General features: G+C 43.3%; 1 protein-coding gene across 3 annotated transcripts in view; it reads left to right on the forward strand.

Moving 5' to 3' along the window:
* Positions 1–2804: 2804 nt before the first annotated feature.
* Positions 2805–20703, forward strand: part of sfmbt2 (Scm like with four mbt domains 2) — a 26029-nt gene continuing 8130 nt past the window's right edge. The window contains exons 1-9 of one of the 3 annotated variants that reach the window (XM_083692243.1): positions 2805–2887; positions 7131–7323; positions 8216–8310; positions 10919–11159; positions 13001–13021; positions 16475–16563; positions 16825–17071; positions 18999–19096; positions 20344–20445. In XM_083692243.1, coding sequence (XP_083548369.1) covers positions 7233–7323; positions 8216–8310; positions 10919–11159; positions 13001–13021; positions 16475–16563; positions 16825–17071; positions 18999–19096; positions 20344–20445 — 984 coding nt within the window. In that variant the 5' untranslated portion in view covers positions 2805–2887; positions 7131–7232. Of the gene's footprint in view, positions 2888–6604; positions 6683–7130; positions 7324–8215; positions 8311–10918; positions 11160–13000; positions 13022–16474; positions 16564–16824; positions 17072–18998; positions 19097–20343; positions 20446–20703 lie in introns of those variants that run through there. The other 2 variants (XM_083692244.1, XM_083692245.1) reach the window with 2 other exon arrangements.

Consider the following 20703-nt stretch of genomic DNA (forward strand, 5'->3'; position numbering starts at 1 on the left):
CAGCGGGGACGGGGGTTGAATTTTCTGTCCCATTCATGTTTCTTAAAAACAAAACACGGCAATGTGGAGGATTCTGACGTCACCTCCTGCTGATAGATTCCTTCGATCGGGGTGAAAACAGCGCTCTTTGTTCCTTCTGTGTGTGTCAGACTCATCCCCATGCGCTCCCGTGTCCCCACAGCGGGGCGCAAATGTCCAATTGATATGAGACTGTCATCTGTGACCAAATGATATAGTCCTGGGAAGTAATTAGGCTATGTAGGGTCTTAGTTGAATGAGTCAGAGTTTTGTCTATTTTGTGATGAGGGTCATGTGGTAGGCTAATCAATATAAGGCCTATAAATCTTCTGCTGTAACAACCACGTGACGGGCCCCATTTCCAGGAGAGAAAACAACGCGTTCTTAGAGATAAATCTACCAAATGAAAGTCTTTAAATCTAGATCAGGTAGGTTGTGCGTATGTGTGCATTGATAATATATATGGGTGTACCTTTACAGAAGAGCTCAAGCATGCATAAACTCCAATATAATTAAGGGGACATGGGGCATTACTGCAAACTGTCCGAAAGGGATATTTTTCCTCAGTTCATTGATTTCTCTGTAGATACAAAAATATCACTGTTCCTCCGACTGGCACACAGACAGTGGAAGGGTAGGGGCCTGTGCATGCGCCGCACGTGGGGGATAATCCGTTCTCCCGAGCCTCTTCTCTGGCAGATTAAACCCGCGCGCCTCCTACCATCTGTTACCAGTAGCCTACCTCCTCCCTACCAAGTTCACACGAACACCTCCCTCCAGGGTCACCGCGGGATGGACCGGGGATGGACCATTTGTTTACTGCTTGGAGCCCAGTATTGGACCCATATAGCCTATTCGATGTCGGTGACATGTCAGTGCCCTTGTCCCGTTCTTATATGAGAGCCGTTGTCTTATAACAGAAAGTAGGCTATCACACGGGTATTATGTGTTAATAATTGCAATTTCTCTTGCTTTGGGCACAATGTTTAAAGCTCATGATATTTCGGAGTTTTTCTAATTTTCAACACCAACAGGTCCATGGCTTTGCAGAGGCATAAAGCATATTAAACACTAAAACAGCATTTTAGATCTAGACACTGGTGTCTACGGGTAGGCTACTGTACTGTTAACTTTGAAATGTAGGCCTTCACCTATGCCTAGGCCTACTGTTTGACCAATATTTTTAGGATGACAGGTTTGATGAGTTCAAGAGGATTGCTAGTTATAAAGGCTACTTTTTCCCTCACATACGGCTACTCCCATTTCAATAGGCCTACTAAGTGGCGTCTACACACGCTCTGCCACTAGAGGAGAGTATTGACTTTGGTACGAGATGCTTTTAAAAGGTTTTTAATTGCTGTTTGTCAAGTGGACTTGAAAGTTGTCATCTCATTACAAGTATTAAAGAGAAACATTTGTCTTTGGGTTTTTTGTGTGAGTCCAATGTCTAGCTCCTATACTCAGTAGTAAGTATGAAGATAATGTGAATGGTGTATATCCTACATATTTCATGAATGAAGAGCCTCACTCTTCAGGAACCCTGGCTACTGAAGCTTGCAACCTAAACATTGGTTTGATAAATCATTAGGGTATCATCGAAACAAGAATCTGGGGCTAATGTATTTTTCTTTGAACAGCCTGCCACTTAAGATGAGGGATTGGAGAGGGGAACTGTAACCAATCTCACATTAATAGATAATGGATACAAACTGACAGACAGATCATGAGATATGTTGTGGTTTAAATATAGGCCTAAATAGTTTTAAACTGTTGCTGTTCACAAACCATCAACAAACACATACACAACGGAACAATGCAACTTAAGATGAGGGTTACTGTGTATTATATGGGGTAAAACAATGGTATTAAGATCAATGGCATAAGTAATAACTCTAAAATGTAATCGGATAGGCTAATCTTTGATTCAATTCAACAGCAGGAAATATTACATACATTATTATGGTTAGAGTGAGGTGTGAGGTGATTTAAACGTTCGACCTACTGAGAGAGTGATTGGTCGAAACTGCTCCGTCTGCCTTCTATAGGACCGTGGTTGACAGACAGAAATGTGTGCATTGGCTATTTTTATCAATATCATTACAGTTTATCTCCATATGATGTAGTCTTGCTGTGACAATCCATCAATGAGGTCGTTTGGACATTCATGCGTACTCAAGGCAACATACAAAACCAAGACGAGATTGAGAGTCACCATTGCATGCTAAACATTTGAGTTGGATATTTAAGTTGTATTGCATATTTCTACGCAAACGGCTTGATACGTCCAAAGGAAAGTCCTTCCTGCAAAAATGTGTATAGCTATATGTTTGCCAACATATTAGACGCAACGTTTGATCAGACGGAAACATCGGGGTTTACAAATATCGGACATATTAAGCTGTAGCCTATAAAACATTAGATTTAGGTCAACTATGTAGTTACAACTATGTAACACAAGTAGACTATAAGCTAAGAAAAGCTCTTGACAATATTGAAAGTAATGTATTTGAAAATATCCCATCATAAAAATAATAACAATTTGGAGTCAAGAATGAGAATGGTGAACGTGTAGTTGAACATTGTGTTGGCTACACATTTCCATGTGTCTTCGGTCATGAAAGACCCAGAACATGGGGGTGGGGACTTCAGCATTCTATTTATAATTGGCTAGAACAAATTTTGCAACTGCACTAAAGGTCAATGAAGGAGTTGGCTTGAAAATAATCTGAAGATTTTTGGACATGCGCAGATGTAGGATGCCATATTGGAACGGGGATTTGGCTGAGTGCAGCAGCTGAAAGACGTCGCTCGCTTGCTTCCGCAGAACGAAAAACCCTCGCAAATTTGACGGGAAAAAAACTTCATCAAGGTAGGACAGGTGACAGGTCGATGTTTCTTTAAGTATTTATGTGGGCTCAGAATTCAGAGTCGTCGTTTTCTCGACGAAATTAAGCACCGAGAGAGGTTTTTTTCCAGGCTAAAACCTTAAAGTGCTCCGAGGCTGTTTCTCTAGAAACAGAAATACTGGCGCATTCATGAGCCAAGTTGTTCAAAGTGTTTTACGTGCGTAATTATAGCTTTCACATGCGGTGAGAACGTCGCTTCGTGGCACTTTCGATAACGTCGTTAGTGTCATTGTTTTTTCTTAGATATTATGCATCTGTTAACACAGAAAAATATTGGTTACATAAACATGTGTTCTAATGCCTTGCCTTCTGTATGGAAAAATACATTTCAAATAGCCTGCCAAAATGTAATTCCACCCAAATGTCTCGGCTACTTTCTATTCAATACGATGAAATTATATTTAGCTGACAAGACAAAGTTCACGCCCCTGAGTTCGATATGAATTTTCTTATTTTCAGTTTATTGTAGGTGTGCCATGTGTTTTTCCACACATAGGTGCGCAAAGTCATCGGAAAATACCGGGCATTGCCAAAATGTCAAACCACTTTCAACATGGCGGGTTATGGTGTGTAAAAACTGCATGTAAAATCTTTGAATGAGGAAAAAATAAAATGACTGTAGTTACCAGTCCAGTTTCTGTTTCTTTTGATGAACATAAACGAGCTCTAATGAATTAAATTGAAAGTGAGCGTTTAACAGCACCGTTCAAGTTTTTTTCCGCTGCAATACTTTTGAGTGTGCAAAGTACATTAGCGGAGAGCCAAATACAAATGACAGGCAGTGGTGTGCACTGACAGAACGTCGGCTACACCCGTATCCCACAAAGGCACAGTAGCTACATTTCCTGTTTCACTTTTATCAACATTCGCAGTTTAGATATATGCTATTTTGATCTAAATTTGGTGGTCTGAAAGCGGCCTGATGAACGGTTATTTATCAGTCTATACTTATTCATTATAGGGTTTAAACTCTTGATGATTGTAAAATTACAGAATGCCATTTTCCACTGCTACGTTATGCCAAATTTATATAATGAAGTTGATAATTGGGTTAAACCGCGCGTATCCATTTAATTATTTATTTTTTTGCGGGCGGTCTGCAAATCCGGGGTTTAGCCTTGCATTATTCCAGAGGATTCCTCTTCGGGATTAAATTCGGCTTCATAATGAACAGAAACAACAAAGCCATGTTAGGAACTGAACAGTGATTCGTAAATGTGCATTGAATTAATCATGTATTTGGACTGCTTTTTGCCTGAACCAGATCCTTTTGGGGCTGCGTTTCATACTGATACTGTTGCGTAGATGGAAGCAACATCATGGGAGAAGAATAGGCTGCCTCTTCACAGCAAAAACCCATGAAGTGTCCACTGGGTTAAAATTGAACATGATAAAAGATACTAATCTACGGTTGTTGATTACTTAATTGACGCGCTCCTTTTTTATCATGGGATCATTTATTGATAACACGTTTTCATTGTATGCAAATTCCCCTGTGTGAATGTTTAAAGAGCTGAACAGAGAGAGAGCGAGAGAGAGCGAGCGGACGAAAACCTACCGGTAATTGCCAAATTCGTTTCCTCGCCGAGAGCCATCGGTGAAGTAGCCTATGAATCATCATTCGCTTTTATCCCATTTGACCCGTTTAAGGAGTATAGCAAGCTTTGGAGAAATAACGAGAGCATATGTCACTGTGTCATAGGCCAACAACTATACACAACAGGAAGAATTTAGCAAATACCGTCTTGTTGTAAACCAAAAGGCCTGTTTCTGACAACACTTAAGGTTATAAATAACTAATCACGTTTCCCTTCTGGTGTGATGTTGTTTGCGCAATGGCTTGATGCTGAGGGAGTTGCCTGAAGCTGCTGATGTAGTGTATAGTTTTCCCATCATGGCCCGTGTTGCTGTGGCCTGCCTGGGGCCGCTGTTGTTTGCACTTTGAAATGTCTCAGTCAGCTGATTTTAGGAGAGTTTTAATCAGGGAATTTTCAGAGGAACACACTGAGAGAAAAGATGTGTCATTTGACTTTTCTGTTTCATTTGTCACGAACAACTTTTGATATAACTTAGAAAATTTTTGAATTAGGTATAAAACAGGCAGGTGGGGAAATGTGGTCCCTTTCTTACCATTAACAGTCCGAGTGTGTCATTTTCTGAATTGTTATGATTCCTAAAAACAGATATAAAGATGATCAGAACAGAAAACGCCAGCTAAATAGTGTTTTTTTAATCTCTTAATTCCTCATGTAAATCTTCTGGAGGTTGGGATTTAGGGAAAGGCTGACCGGAGGACAGTGCAGTGTGTGATGCCAACTGGCTCATCAGGGTTAATCAATAACAGCCCTCCTCAATCTGAGGCTCAGGGCAGAAACGGGCTGAGTTGGGGATTAGCGTACAGGTCAGGCTAATCCCTTGAACCCAATCTGGGATGCTCCATGGTACTCCTTGGACCTCTTTAGGAACTCCTCAGACTAGACTTTGTCGGTGATGATGGACTCGTATTCAATTTAAAAAAAGGTGACCAAATGTGTGGAATAAGTAGAAATATGACATTCAATGGGATGTTTGGGTCACCCAATCTGATTGGTCAATTTGAATTGCAGCGGTGTCAATAACCTAATCTCATTTATTGAAAATAAAAACACCGCTGCTCCAGATTGGTCACTGGTTTAACTTGATGGATCTGAATCACAGTGAACAACTATTTAATTTAGAGTGTCATGTTCTCTTTATCCTATGAACATGAACCCATGTCTTTGTGATTGTGACCAGGCCCTATGAATTGTACAAGTGTTCTCCACTCATTTTGATTCCATTTATATGCTTTGTTTTTTTGGGTTCTTAAATGAACACTGTGGACTATTAGTCACTGATAGTTTGTGGACTAAAACCATGGAAATGGCGGTGTGTTTAAGTCCCTGAACATTAGGGCTATACACAGAGAGGGGAGAGGGGTAAGGGACTGTATCATGTGAGTCAAATTAGCTTAGCTAGTTGTTTACGCAATGGGAGGTGTGTGAGAGGAGGGGGGCATTCAGGCAAGTGAAGCAACAATACAAGCAGTGAAAAGACACAGTCATGCTAGTGAAGAAGCTGTGGTAGGCTACACGCATTAGCCTTCTTGACATTCCTCCATGTCACATCCAAACTGAGCGTTTACAAAGAGATGAACACAACGTGAGAACATAGCCTCAGCGCTTCTGAATCAAGATGTAAATGTTTAGGCAAATGATTGTGGTAGCCTATCGGCTGAGAGCTGTTGTCGTCCAGTAGGTTATTGTGAGTGTGTGTGATTGAAGGCCATCACCAGTGGTAGTGTGTCTGTGCTTAGCCTCAGTGTTAATTGAGAGGTTGTTGAAAGTGGGTGTTAGTTAGAGTGAGTCATTGCGGAGGCTGAGACAAATGACACTCATCCTGAAGCCCAGTTGATATCACTGCATGGCCAGGCAGAGTCAAGAGAAAAGCCATTGGAAAATATTCATTTGTATGTCTTGTTTTGACATGTTTTATTGTATGTATTGTATATTATTTTCCTTCTTATTACAGAAATGTCCTTACTTCGGTATGATTGTACGGTATGATTGTTATTGAGATGAAGATGAATGAGATATTAAATCAGACTTGAATGTCTTTGTTTTTATGGTTTCTGTAATAGTGATCATAGTGTGTGGTGGGATTATGACGGTCATTCCTATCCCTCTACCTTATTTAAACAGAGCGCAGTGTGATTGGTTTTCGCCTAGTGCTGTGCTGAGGTATGCAAATCCCTAGCAGCAGTGACACACTGTTCTCTCTCACACACACACACACACACACACACACATACACATACACACTGCGAGGCATATAGTTAGACTTCATAGAGCAGACATTCATCTTCAAAGCTGTAGAACTGGAACGCTTTTACATTTAAATATTTGACATTTAGCAGGCGCCTTTATCCAAAGCGACTTACAACAAGTACATTTGTCTAAAGTAGATGAATCATCTATCCGTCAGCCATCATAAGAAGAAAAAAAAAAATCTATGCTAGGACCAGGGGCCATTGGCAGTCACCTGAACTCATAAGAAAGAAACACGTTTCATTGATCATTGGTATTTGGATAGTTCTTTGGATAAGGCCTGTCATGATATTGATTTAAATTGCTCAACACCCTGTACTGCCCCACCCCCCACCCCCCACACACCCCCTCTCTGTGATAGGTTGGAGGTCTGAGGGAGATGTACTGAAGACAGAGGAGTCGACAAAGGGTAAAGGTCACAAGGAAGAGAAAGAGAGAGCGAGAGAAAAAGAGAGAGAGCGGGATGCAGTCCCACTTACAGGACAGGCCATTGGCCCTCTCTGTGGGGAAATCCCACAGCCCGACCAATGGGAAAGGAGAACAGGTGCACTCAGGTGAGGATGTCTCGTGTCTTGTCCAGTGTTCACTTCCCTGTTCGGCCATCCACGGTGCTCCTTATCAGTGAACACTGATAGGAAAAATCGAAGTTGGATCAAAGACATAAAACAGAACAGGAACGCTTCACCCGTCTCATTTGAAGAGGAAGAAAAAAGGAAAAGAAAAAAAAAAACATTTCCTTGAAATGGTTTATTCTCCTTTACAGGAAGATGTGCATTCTTTGCATAAAAGCTTTAATTACATGTCCAAGACCCTTTTGAGTCAGGTGGAGTTTAACAGTGGGAGGTATGATGTCATGATCTTGGAAGGGGGGTATTATTTAAAACCACCACACCACCAATCTGTGTAACATTAGAAGGTAGAGGAGCAGAGTCTACCAGATTCTATTGAGAAAACCCCCCCAGCTTTCACAACAGGCTCCTCTCCTCTCTCATTAGAACAGGTTAAGTCCCACAGCATTCACTCTGGAGAGTCCCCCGAGACACTGCCTGGGGAGGAAAAACCACACAGCAGGAACCACACAGAGAGAGAGAAAGAAAGAGAGGGAGAGAGAGAGAGAGAGAGAGAGACACACACACACACACACACACAGTCACAAAAGGAAGGATACTATCAAATGACCTATTTTGGATTCCAAAAAGGAAGACAACAACGTTATTTCCTTTCCTGGAAGAGATGACGAAATAAAACAAGATTTTATGTCCTGAGAAAATTACCTAAATATCTAATTGCAATTGTATTGGTATTTTCTATGTGTTATCATGCGTTATAACGGGGGTGCAGCTGTAATGTTTGTAGTTTCTCATGGTGACTTTGGTGTTCATGCCGTGTAACAAGTCATTCGATTAACGGTGGTCGTGGAGATTGACGGTGTTTCCCTCCAACCAGATGCTGATTCCGTGGAGGAAGAGGCAGACTTCAGCTGGGAGGAGCACTTGGAGGAGACGGGAGCGTCCGCCGCCCCCCACACAGCATTTAAACATGTGAGTGGACAGACATGATCCTACACATTCATTGAATATCCCAGATATATCCCGGTAATTGCGTTATTTAATCAGCAGTGTGGATACAAATCCTTTACCCAGGTGTTTGAGTGAGCAGATCCCTTAGCTAATGCCGTTTCGCATAACGCTGACTCATAACCATAATAATAATAATAATAGATATGACTCACCTGCTAAAGATCATAGTCACGGGGGCGCTTAGTGGCGTAGCACACTAATGCGCATACCACGTAATCGCAAGGTTCCTGGTTCGATTCCGACCCTTGTGTTGGAAATCTTTCAGTGAACAACAATAAAAGATGTTTGGTCTCAGTTGAGAGTTTTAATGCATATGCAAAGTTTAACCAATTCTGCTTACGGCCGGATCAGCATTCCTTCACCAACAGTGTGGATTCAGATACTGATGCTGTGGCTGAGGAGAGGACCGTCCTTAACTCCAATGCTCATACGTCATAGGTCTAGGGGTAAACATATCTTGCACCTGTTTGATGATAAAGAAGCTGGGAAACAAGCGTAGGTGTTGTGAGCCACTATTACAATGTCTCAGCCTGCAGTTAGGAGTGTTCCAAGGTCACATACTGTCTATTGTATGAGAGAAGGAGCAGTCGGTTTTGGTTCTTCCTCAGTCACATAATGGAAAATAACAAAGTACATTGGGTCACAACACATTTCTTCAAGACTTAAGCAAAATAGTACAAATACATTTTTTTGCCATTATACCCTCGACATATCTTGCATGTCATCCCTCCTCTCTCTCTCCCATCCGTCACTCTCTACTGTCTCTATCCCAATAAAGCAGAAATGCCCTAAAAACATATTTATAAAAGAAAATAAAAAAAAATAAAAAAAAGATCATAGTCACCGTTACACATGCCAAGTTACACAAGCCTGTTATTGACTGTTACATCACACACACACACACACACACACACACAGTGAAATACCAGAGATGACTTGCTTTTTAATTGTTTCTTCTGTTCACACAAACCCACATGTGAGAAAAAAACACACTCGCACATAATTACCATGGCATTGTACTTGGCACGGACCCAACCCACAGCAAACCGGTCGCTCTGGCTCCGAGCCCTGCACACGCAATGGCTCTCAGCATGAGCGCGTCGACCGCTAAGCATGATCCATGGGAGGTGTGGCAAAGTGGACCCAAAAGGACCCACGTATTTGATACTTTAAGAGTCGCCATGCATGACGGTGCACTTATTGAATTATATTTCGGTGGGATACGGTATTTTGACAGGTGCCAGCACTTGAGAGGACGGCGTATTTGACACCTCTCCCCAGCCGTCCTCGCTAGAATGTCAGTTATACTGAAGCCTGATAGAACAGCTGTGTGTCTTCACGAGGCCCTTCACACACAGCTGCAGGCTTATATGGAATGCTACAGTAATCATGCATAATTCATTTGACAGCCAAATACAGTGTAGACGCCCGTTTCGCGACGTTTTATTGGATCTTAACTGACTGATGTGATTGTGTCTGTTGGACAAACAAGGGAGATGATGTGATTTTAATTGGAGTGTGTTTGTTGCTGGTTGGGGAGGTCATCTGCCGTTGGTGACTGGAGTCACTGAGAAACAGAGCATGAACATATGATTCTGCAAAGTGCATTATTGCTCCCCAGCTCATCCATCTCTCAGGGGAGCCCGGGAAAATTGATATGGGCCCTCTATGGGAAGCAATCACACGCACGCACACACACGCACACACACACACACGCACACGCACACGCACACACACACACACACATGCATCTGCACACACACATACACACACACACACACACTTACACATGCATGTGCAAACGCACACACACACACACACACACACAGACACACACACACACACAAACACACGCACACGAGGGCAGTGTGCTGTGTAGTCTGCCTCTAGCCCTCTTACATAACCTATCCAGTGTGATAAAGCACATTTCCATTGTTTTAGCTAGCAGGAAGTCATGAGGCCATTTGCATTGTTGTTAGTTCTAAGATGTTGTTTTTTTCCAGCGACACAGGCTATGTGCGTGTGCGTGTGTGTGTGCGTGTGTGTGTGCGTGTGTGTGTGCGTGCGTGTGTGTGCGTGTGTATCTGAACACCCCTCTGTGTATTATGTAGTAGGTTTTAGATGCATGTTTTTGTGTTGTAGCCTGTAGCTATGGTTGAAAATGCATTACATTGTGCCACATTCTCTGTTTCCTGGTTTCATTTAGAGATACTGGCCCTGTGGGGATGTGATCGGTCTCTCTCTCTCTCTCCCTCTCTCTCTCTCTCTCTCTCTCTCTAGCTGCTCTCTCAATGACTCACCACCCTGTGCTTTAGGGCCCAGTGATTTATTTGTTGCATGTAGGCCTGTGACGTCGTTCACTTAAGAACTCAGTACCACTTCCACGTAGGTGCGATTGATTGACCCAGTTCGCTATAGGCTGAGAATGCACTTAGACCGGTGGGAGCTGCGTCCTTTATTCTTAAAGTGCAAATCTCAGCCTCCATCATCAAGCTAACCTCCTGAGCTGTCAATAACAGAAAAGGGCGGGCCTCTGTGTGACATGGCGCTCTCTGATTGGCCCTCTTAGGTCGAGATCAGCCTGCAGAGCAGCTTCCAGCCGGGGATGAAGCTCGAGGTGGCCAACAAGAGCAACCCGGACACCTACTGGGTGGCCACCATCATCACCACCTGTGGTCAGCTGCTGCTGCTGCGCTTCAGCGGCTACGGGGACGACCGCAAGGCCGACTTCTGGTGTGACATCATGACGGCCCAGCTGCACCCGGTGGGCTGGTGCTCCCAGAACCACAAGACCCTCATGCCCCCTGAAGGTAAGTGCACACCTAGGAACACAAGAATGTGTAAGCATGAGCGCATATACGCATGCACGCACACACACACACACACACACACACACACACGCATGCATGCACACACACACAACTACTGGACCTATGTTGTTATTCCTGAACACACACACACACACACACACATTCACCTTTACCTGTGGTTTTCGACTTAACACACCCTTTACACCGAAATTCCTCATGTAAAAGTCTTGTATGTTGTGGAAACCCAGTACAACATATCCATGTAGACACATTGAATGGATCTAGCCAAACAGGCATCCCCACTGATGCACAATGCAGCCCGTCCCAAGACACACAGAGCTTTTAATGACACTACCTCAGCCTATCTGACTCAGTAAGAGTGGGCTTATTCTGACAGCAACACATATTAACTGACTGTTCAGTCATACCAGACTTGCCCATACAGACACACAGTAGCAGCTACTCAGGTGGATAATGCAATTTTAATTAAAGTCAACAAACAGGTTAGACAACCATGTGGTCGTAGCCATGTAATTGACAACATGCATGTGCGTGAATGCACCACACACACACACACACACACACACACACACACACACACACACACACACACACACCCACCAACTCAATGAGGACTTGTGTACTGGATTATTAGTCATGGTAAATAAGGGAGTCATCTTTATCCACAAGGTTCAAAGATCTCTGCTTTAGCTAACATGGCATCATCCCTGGTCTCAATCTTTTACCCTCTCCCCACGTTTGCCAGAAAGAAATGCTATCTATATTTCAGCGGCACACATATTGCACTCTGCCTCCCTGTCCCATCACAACTGCAGCCACCGTGGCAGCTGCCATTACAGAAAAGGCTTTTTCACACTAGACAATCTCTCCCAGAGACCAGTGAGTCACTCTGAACCACACTCATTGCACCATCCATGTTTTTTGGCATGAAAATTGCTCTCGTGATGGTCGTGTGAGCTTCTGTTGTTATGGAGACCACCTGAATGTGCTTTTTTTTTTTTACCTGAACCGGGATGATGTCGCCTTTAGGGATGAGCTCAACCCTTTTTTTCATTCACATGTTTTGTTCTTTCCAAAAACATTTTTTTTTACAAGGCGTGGTGTTTTATGGTGGTCTCACAGGCCTGTGTGTGAGTGTTGACAGAGGTGTGAACCATTGTGGTCTCGTTTCCTCTGACACTAATACACGCAGCATATTACTAAACGTCAAGCCTGGCAGAGTGGAAATGAATTGGAGTCTCTGTAATCATACATGCATGTTTAGTGGGTTTGATTACACCCAAGGGATTAGGGAGTTACTACACGGCATACACACACACACACACACACACACACACACACACACACACACACACACACATACTGTACTTACACACACTCTCATTAGAGTACTATCATGTTCATCCACCGCCTGCTCATTTAGATGTGACAGAGGTGATTTGTGTTTATATCTTTAATACGAGTTTGCATTAGTGGTGGACACTGGGTGGGTGTGTGTGTGTGTGTGTGTTTTTTCAGGGGGAAGGGTCTTTATGGCTTAATGAATAGCACTGGTGTTTGCAGTGGGATCTCAGAGAAGGAACCGCTGGTGTAGAATAGCTGAAATGTATTTGATGTATTCAGTCCAAAAATGTATTCACATTTTAATTGACTGATTACTGTCAAGAATGAAAGGCTTTCCCCTTCATCACTGTATCTCACCAAGGCACTTGCTTTATACCAAGCGTACAGTGTGTGTGTGTGTGTGTGCGTGTGTGCGCGTGCGTGTGTGTTTGTGTGTTTCTTTGTTACAGTTACCTTTATTTCTTTTTGTTTCTCAGATAACGTTTACCTAAGAAAAGGTAAGCAGCCCTATCAGTCTGTCTGACTAACTCACCTGCCTGCCTGCCTGCCTGGCTAGTTGCTGACATGGACCAGCGCCTTTTCAGCGGTTCACCTCCGCATGCTTGCTTCCTGTTCCTGTGCCTCCTCTTCTATTTCACATCTTCTTCACATCTTCCTGTCTTGTCAGCCAGCCTACAGGAAGTTGCCTCATGGTTTGACTATTGCAGCCCACCCCTCCTTTTGCATGTCTTTCCCCATCTCTCTCTCTCTCTCTCTCTCTCTCTCTCTCTCTGCTTATGAGAGGGATAGGGATTATGTTATGTGTCTCAAAAACATTATAACACACACGCTACAAAGGTGAACTGTCAGTCACTTTCAGTGTGAATGACCATACAAGTTTGACACAAGTGACTGGTCCAACCAGTGTTGTGTAGTGTTGTGTAGTGTTGTGTAGATAGAGAGTTTTCTGTGAGACAGCAGGTGAACGTTCAGAGCTTGTCTAGACACGGCTGGCACACACTACCTGTACGTTCTAGAACAACATTCCCAGAACCCAGAATCCCACGCAACCAGGAACCGTGTGTGTGTGTGTGTGTGTGTGTGTGTGTGTGTGTGTGTGTATTGGTGTCAAGAACTTTGAGGGTATCACCACTCAGGTCACGTGATAGCAGGGCTGCTCTTTGAAGCCCATGGTGGTCATTTGCATAGTGCATTGACCACACTCCTTCCTGCTAGAGATGAGGTTCAGAGACAGGGCTTACTGTATGTTTCCCACATGCTGTGTGTGTGTGTGTGTGTGTGTGTGTGTGTGTGTACGCGTGCGTGCATTTGTTGACCTGCCACTGTCCTTTACAAGGAAGGATACACCCAGCAACCCAAAACATCTCAGCCAACACAAGGCACTCAGTCAAAGGACTGATTTGATACCCAAATGACCCATCCTCCCTAACGACACCGTCAGATTTGTGTGTGTCTGTGGTTTTGTATAGTCTAATCCTCATTTGCTTTGGTTCATTTTCATAAGCTTTGTGAGATGGCTGCCGGAAGTGGGGTCTAGGTCTTTTAAGTGACAGGCTATTTTTTAATTTTAATTTTTTTTTATGTTAAGTTCACTTGGACATGTCATTGTAGCAGTCATTTATAAACACCTCCACACACACACACACACACACACGCAGACACACACATATACACACACACACACACACACTCCTAACACACACAGCCCATTCCCTGGGGACTGTAAATTCACAGCACTTAGCCTTAACACAACGCTGAGGTAATTCATATTTCATGCATGGCTGTTATTCCTCCCCGTCTCCTCATCAAAAAAGCAATAAAACTGTTAATGGTTAACATGATGGCGTTTCCCCCTAGTCGTAAACTAGCCTACATGATTAAATCTATCACCAAAGAGTGGTGCCTATCTGTTGAGTATCTCTGTGTGTGTACATTTTAAAAGAGCGACTGTTTATTTACACATGTACTTGTCAGTTATCTACATTCATCTAGTGTGTCGGTTATTGAGAACACGTTCTTCTTAAAATGTTTCCAATCACAACCTGGCATCAAGGTAACAGTGATTGTAAACAGTAACTCTTTTTAAAGAAACTGTAGAATCGGTTATTGGGTTGTTTTGGTTTATTTGGTTTAACTGTAAGAGACCCCCTGGAGAGGGAGATGCCAGTGAAATATTGAGCAGATAAACATGGAGTGAGAGAACGAAGTCTAATTTGGTCCCATTAGTCCTGATTAGAATCTGTTGTACCGCTGCAATTGCAGCCAAAAAACATCGCTGCCAGAATTGTTCTTTAATAATCGCTTTGATTATCTAAAATAAGCCTTTCGATTCAGGCTTCAATGTTCACACAATGGCTCCCTTTAGGATATGCAAATCTGCGATCTTTGCATGATAGATATTTGTTTGGTGTCTCCAGTGTAGGGAGGCTAGGAGAAGACAGGGGGAGAGAGAGGGGGGGGATAGGAGAAGACAGGGGGAGAGAGAGGGGGGGGGCTAGGAGAAGACAGGGGGAGAGAGGGGGGGGGGGGGCTAGGAGAAAGAGGAGGGAGAGAAGAATAGGGGATTCTCTTCAATGTAAATTATGCAGTTATTGTTTCGTGGAAAATCGTCAGGCTTTTGCCTCAGTGTGTCTACTGCCTGGGGCACAGAAATAAGAAAATATGATTATTATTTACATATAAACTACTGTAACTATACACTGGGAGGGAGGGAGGCAGAGTGAGTGAGAGATTGAAGTTCAGATGCCAACGCCTGCTGCCTGCATTCTGCTCTGAGGGCTATTCTAAAAGGCTTGATGACTAATCTAGACAGGATCTGTAAAAATAGTTAATCTATTTCTGCACACTGGAGATCAACAGGAGCATCGCACTGTGTGTGTGTGTGTGTGTGTGCGTGCGCGTGTGCGCGTGCGCGTGTGCGCGTGCGCGCACGTGTGGAAAGAAAATAGGAAAAAACACTATTATTATGCAGGGGTCGGGGGACATGACTGTGAGACCATGTGAGAAGAACTGATGTCCAGATTTTCATTTGCATTAAATGTCCTTCTGAGCCAGACAGAAAGAATGTTTTTTTTGAGTTATTGTCCACAAAGCAGTTGTACCTATCGCAGCCACATGCTGAATTACAAGTACAACGTACTAATTACTTAATTGCTACAATTTAATAAACAGGCAGGAACTCCAAGATATACAGTAGATATCAAAATGTATTCACGTACCAAGTGCCCTGCTTACTCCCGTAGGGATTGTCTCATTAGAAGTGTCTCTCTCTACCAGATAGTAGTGTAATCTCCCATGGTGTTCTCTAGACCACCAGTCATTGAGCTGTGACTCAATCTCCTCAGCTCGCTCCAATTGGATCAAATGTACCCAGTCTTTCCAGTGTGTAAACTCGAGGCATACTGTAGTGTTTGTCTTTGGGGAAGGCTGGCTGACTTGTCATTGGTACATGTAGTACCTGGATGTACGTCTGTTTGTAGTCAGTGTAGAATCAATACTATACATGATAAACAACAGACATGTCCTATGTGGAACATTTAAATGGCTCTGGAGAGGGAGATCCACCTGCTGTGTGTTATGTGTTTGTGTGTGTGTGTGTGTGTGTGTGTGTATGCGTGCGTGCGTGTCTGTGCGTGTGTGTCTACCTCAGTCTTCCCGCTCCCATTTCATTGCTTCATACTATAGTGAGTGCGTAGCAAAACTGCTCCATAATGCTGCACTGTTGTTCAACATTGTACTAATAGAGTGTTATGTGCATGTAATGCATATTGTAGTAGTGTGCTGCTTTGTATGGTAGCCAACTGTGTAGCTGACTCTCTCTGTCTCTCTCTCTCTCTCTGTCTGTCTGTCTCTCTCTCTCTCTCTCTCTCTCTCTCTCTCTCTCTCTCTCTCTCTCTCTCTCTCTCTCTCTCTCTCTCTCTCTCTCTCTCTCTCTCTGTTCTGTCTTGCAGCTATCAAGGAGAAATACAGTGACTGGACAGAATTCCTAATTCAGGACTTGACTGGCTCTCGTACTGCACCAGCAAATCTATTAGAAGGGGTGAGTAGTGCCTCACTGTGTGTGTGTGTGTGTGTGTTTGTGTGTGTGTTGTTTGTATTTGTATGTTTGTATATGTATGTGTGTGTGTTTGCATATGCGTGTGCCAATGTGAAAGAGAGGGAGTTTTGATGCTCTGCTTGATTAAGCTCTGTGTACTTAGCTGGGGTTTCACCGAAATAGTGAGGGTGAATTCCACTAACACACTTCTCCTCTCTTTCTCTCTCTCTCTCTCTCTCTCTCTCTCTCTCTTTCTCTTTCTAGCCCCTGAGGGGTAAGAACACGGTGGATCTGATCGTGGAGGGCTCGGTGATGGAGGTGCGCGACCTCACTGACCCCTCCCTCTACTGGGCCGCGCGGGTCGTCCAGAACATCGGTGGGAGGCTCCACCTGCGCTACGTCGGTCTCCGCGACGATGACGCCCACGACACCTGGCTGTTCTACCTGGACGTGCGGCTCCGCCCACTGGGCTGGGCACAGGAGAACCACCTCCCCATGGAGCCACCTGAAGGTGAGTCCTCCTGTCCAGGGAGTAGTCTGTACCCAATATAGCAGAGCATTCAAATTCAAAGCACTGTACACTCTATGGGGTGGATTCCCGGACACAGTTTAAGCTTTAGCCCAAGGCTAAATCACACTTTCAACGCTGCTTCTCTCAAAAGATTATGTCCTTGTCCTTTCCTTAGCCAGTGTGTAGGGGTGTTCAATCAAAAATGCATTTTTTCGACTAATGGCTAAAATTATGATCCAATGATTCAAACCGCATGTCTCTATCACAGTCCGGTCAAAAGCTATTGGAGTGTTTACCCTTGACGGACGGCCAAAATTAAGGTGATTAAATAAATGGAGGCCAGGGAAAAAAAGTAAAAGATCTGGAAAATAGCATTCCAGCTAATTAGCACTGAGCTACTACTAATGTAACTCACTTTAGGCGACCTGACAGACTCACTTTCTTATTGAACTATCTCACAAAAACAAGCGTATCTTTTCTTCTTTTTTCTTTTTTTCATCTTCAAGCGAAAACAAGCGTATCTTTGTGAAATGTGAAAGGAGCATTGAGTTTATTTTCAAAGCCTTTTTCATTGATTCAGCTCATGTCATCCCTATTTAGCTTTTTGTGACCCACGGAAACAACTTTAAGACAACCACCACAACGTGTAAACCCTCAGAAGTTGCAGTACCGCTCTGTCAGCAGTACTCTGTGCTTATTATCGGATGTATTAAGTTACGAAATCATCAAATGTTAATGATATGTTCGAGAAAAACGCTGCTCAAACGATTCGCAACATGAAGGATCATATTGTTTTGCCAAAATGTATTCTATAACATTAGGAAGTGACATTTCATCACCAAAGCACATTTTTCTCTCATTCTGGGCAGAGTGGGTGAACACTCTACAGTGTGTCCAACCCACAAATAAGCCGCCTATGAGTCGTCAGAGTTTTAGAGTTGCGGATGAACGTCAGTAGGTGCTATTAGGTGTTTCCCCCCCTCCCCGTCTCCATGACGAGCAATGATGCGGTTCACACTGTTCATTATCATACCCTCTTCAGACCACATGACTTCCCTCCCCCTCCCCCGCCCCTTCTACCTCTCCACACACTGCAGCCACACACACACACACTCATATCCATATCTCTGAGAGATTATTGGCCTGAAGGGAGGATATAGTGCTCTCTCTTTCTGCGTTTCTTTCTTTCTCTCTCTCTCTATCTCTCTCTTTCTTTTTTCTTTCTCTGTCTATTTCTGTCTCTCTGTCTCTCTGTCTGTCTGTGTGTCTCTCTCTCTCTCTCTCTCTCTTCATAGAATAAAGATTGATCAGAATCAATATAATCCATTGACTGGTCGTCATAATAAATAATAAATCATTCTTCATTAACATACCTGTATAAATGAAGGTGAAATAGGCTCATATCAGTGAACATAACAGTATGGTATTATTTTGGTATGTTGCATGGCTGGTATTGTGTGCCAGAATGCCCACCAAACCACATAGACACTGAGGACATTAGTTTTGTGGCCCAGCAGTTGGCCAGTACGCGCGGGATGTTCATCTGTCACTTTAAGTGTTTGTGTTTGTGTGTGTGTGTGTGTGTGTGCGCAATGTTATTGGTATGAACTCTGGTAAACAGTGTTTTTCGGTGGAAAGAAGAGGTGTTCTCATAGTAGTCATCACTTCTTAGGAAGTTAAAACTCACAAACCAACACATTGAGTCATGTGTGTGTGTGTGTGCGTGTGTGTGTGTGTGTGTGTGTGTGTGCGCGCATGTGTGCGCGCATGTGTGCGTGTGCGTGTGCGTGTGCGTGTGCGTGTGCGCGTGTGCGTGTGTGTGTGTGTGTGTGTGTGTGTGTGTGTGTGTGTGTGTGTGTGTGCGCGTGTGTGTGTGTGTGTGTGTTTTGATGTTTCTTTCTCTAACTCTGTCTCTTTCTCTGTTCAGAGTTGCGGGCTCTGAAGAGTGCCTCCGAGTGGCGACAGGCCCTGGAAGCAGTACGGACTGAGGCAGAGCAGAACCCCCTACCCTTGGAGGTGTTCAAAGTAAGAGTCCAGAGGAAGAACCCCGCCCACACACACACACACACACACACACACACAGACACCCACACACACATACACACACAGACACAGACACACACACACACACACACAGACACACCCACACAGACACCCACACACACACACACAGACACCCACACAGTGAGGCACTACTCACCCCTTCTAATAGATTTGCTGGTGCAGTACGAGAGCCAGTCAAGTCCTGAATTCAGAAAGTATTTCACTTCACTTTTACAACATGTTGTGTTAGAGACTCAGTTTAATGGATCCAACAAAAAAAATCTATCCACACACAATACCCCATAATGACAAAGTGATTCCTATGCAAACCAGAGACACTATAAAAATGATAAGATATTAATTCCAAAATCACATGAACTATTATCCACTGAATTCAACTTGTTGAGTGACTTGTTGAATACATTTTTGCATTTGAGCAAATGTGAGTGTCATAGAAAAGGGTCTGAATACTTATGGAAATGAGGTATTTCTGGATATACACTTTTATGAATTTGCAAACATTTCTAAAAACTTGTTTTCACTTTGTTATTATGGGGTATTGTGTGTAGATTGATGGTAAAAAAAACAACAACATTTAACCCATTTTAAATTGAGTCTATAACACAACAAAATGTCAGGTGACTTGGTTGTCTAGCACACATCAAATAAATCAATAAATCAATAAATCAATACCTAATCAACCCAGTCAAAACTGCTCCAAACATGGACTGAACACAAAACACCTTATCATGGCCGCATGATTTACAGACCAGACACTCACATCTCTGTATATGTATATGGGTACATGATTTACAGTCCAGACACTGCCCATATCTAGGATAGCTTACATAAGCTGTTATCTTTCCCATGCCTCTTGATAGTGTGTGTGTGTGTGTGTGTGTGTGTGTGTGTGTGTGTGTGTGTGTGTGTGTGTGTGTGTGTAAAGAAAGAGGCATGACAGCCTCACATGACAGACTTGTAAGGGATTTATATGATCAAACTCTTGAGTACTTCCTGTCCCAAGTTGAAAATTGTACTTTTTTATTATCAGTATAACAGTATTATTATTATTATTATCATTATCATTTTTTTTTTTTTATTTTTTTTTTTTATAATTTTGAGTACATTGTAATAACATTGTAATGATACTGTGATGACAGCCTATATGTGTGTGTGTGTGTGTGTGTGTGTGTGTGTGTGTGTGTGTGTGTGTGTGTGTGTGTGTGTAGGACCACGCAGACCTGCCCAAACACTCCCTCAGGACAGGGATGAAGCTCGAGATGGTGTCACCATGGGAACTGTTACACATTTCCCCCGTGTCCGTCACACAGGTAAGCTAGACAGGTCACGTGACCACGTCATGCCAAACTTGAACAAAATTTGACCTAACCCTACCAAACTGTACCAAACTGTACCAAACCCTACCAAACCCTACCAAACTGTACCAAACTGTACCAAACCCTACCAAACTGTACCAAAACCTTACCAAAAATACACCAAACTGCACCTACCGCACCTCACTCATCCACACTATTCCCTTACTCTTACGATTGATTGAGTTATTTCAGGGTTTTCTGCTCAGTCGACAT

The sequence above is a fragment of the Argentina silus genome, assembly GCF_951799395.1.
Source record: "Argentina silus genome assembly, chromosome: 20".
NCBI classification, from domain to species: domain Eukaryota; kingdom Metazoa; phylum Chordata; class Actinopteri; order Argentiniformes; family Argentinidae; genus Argentina; species Argentina silus.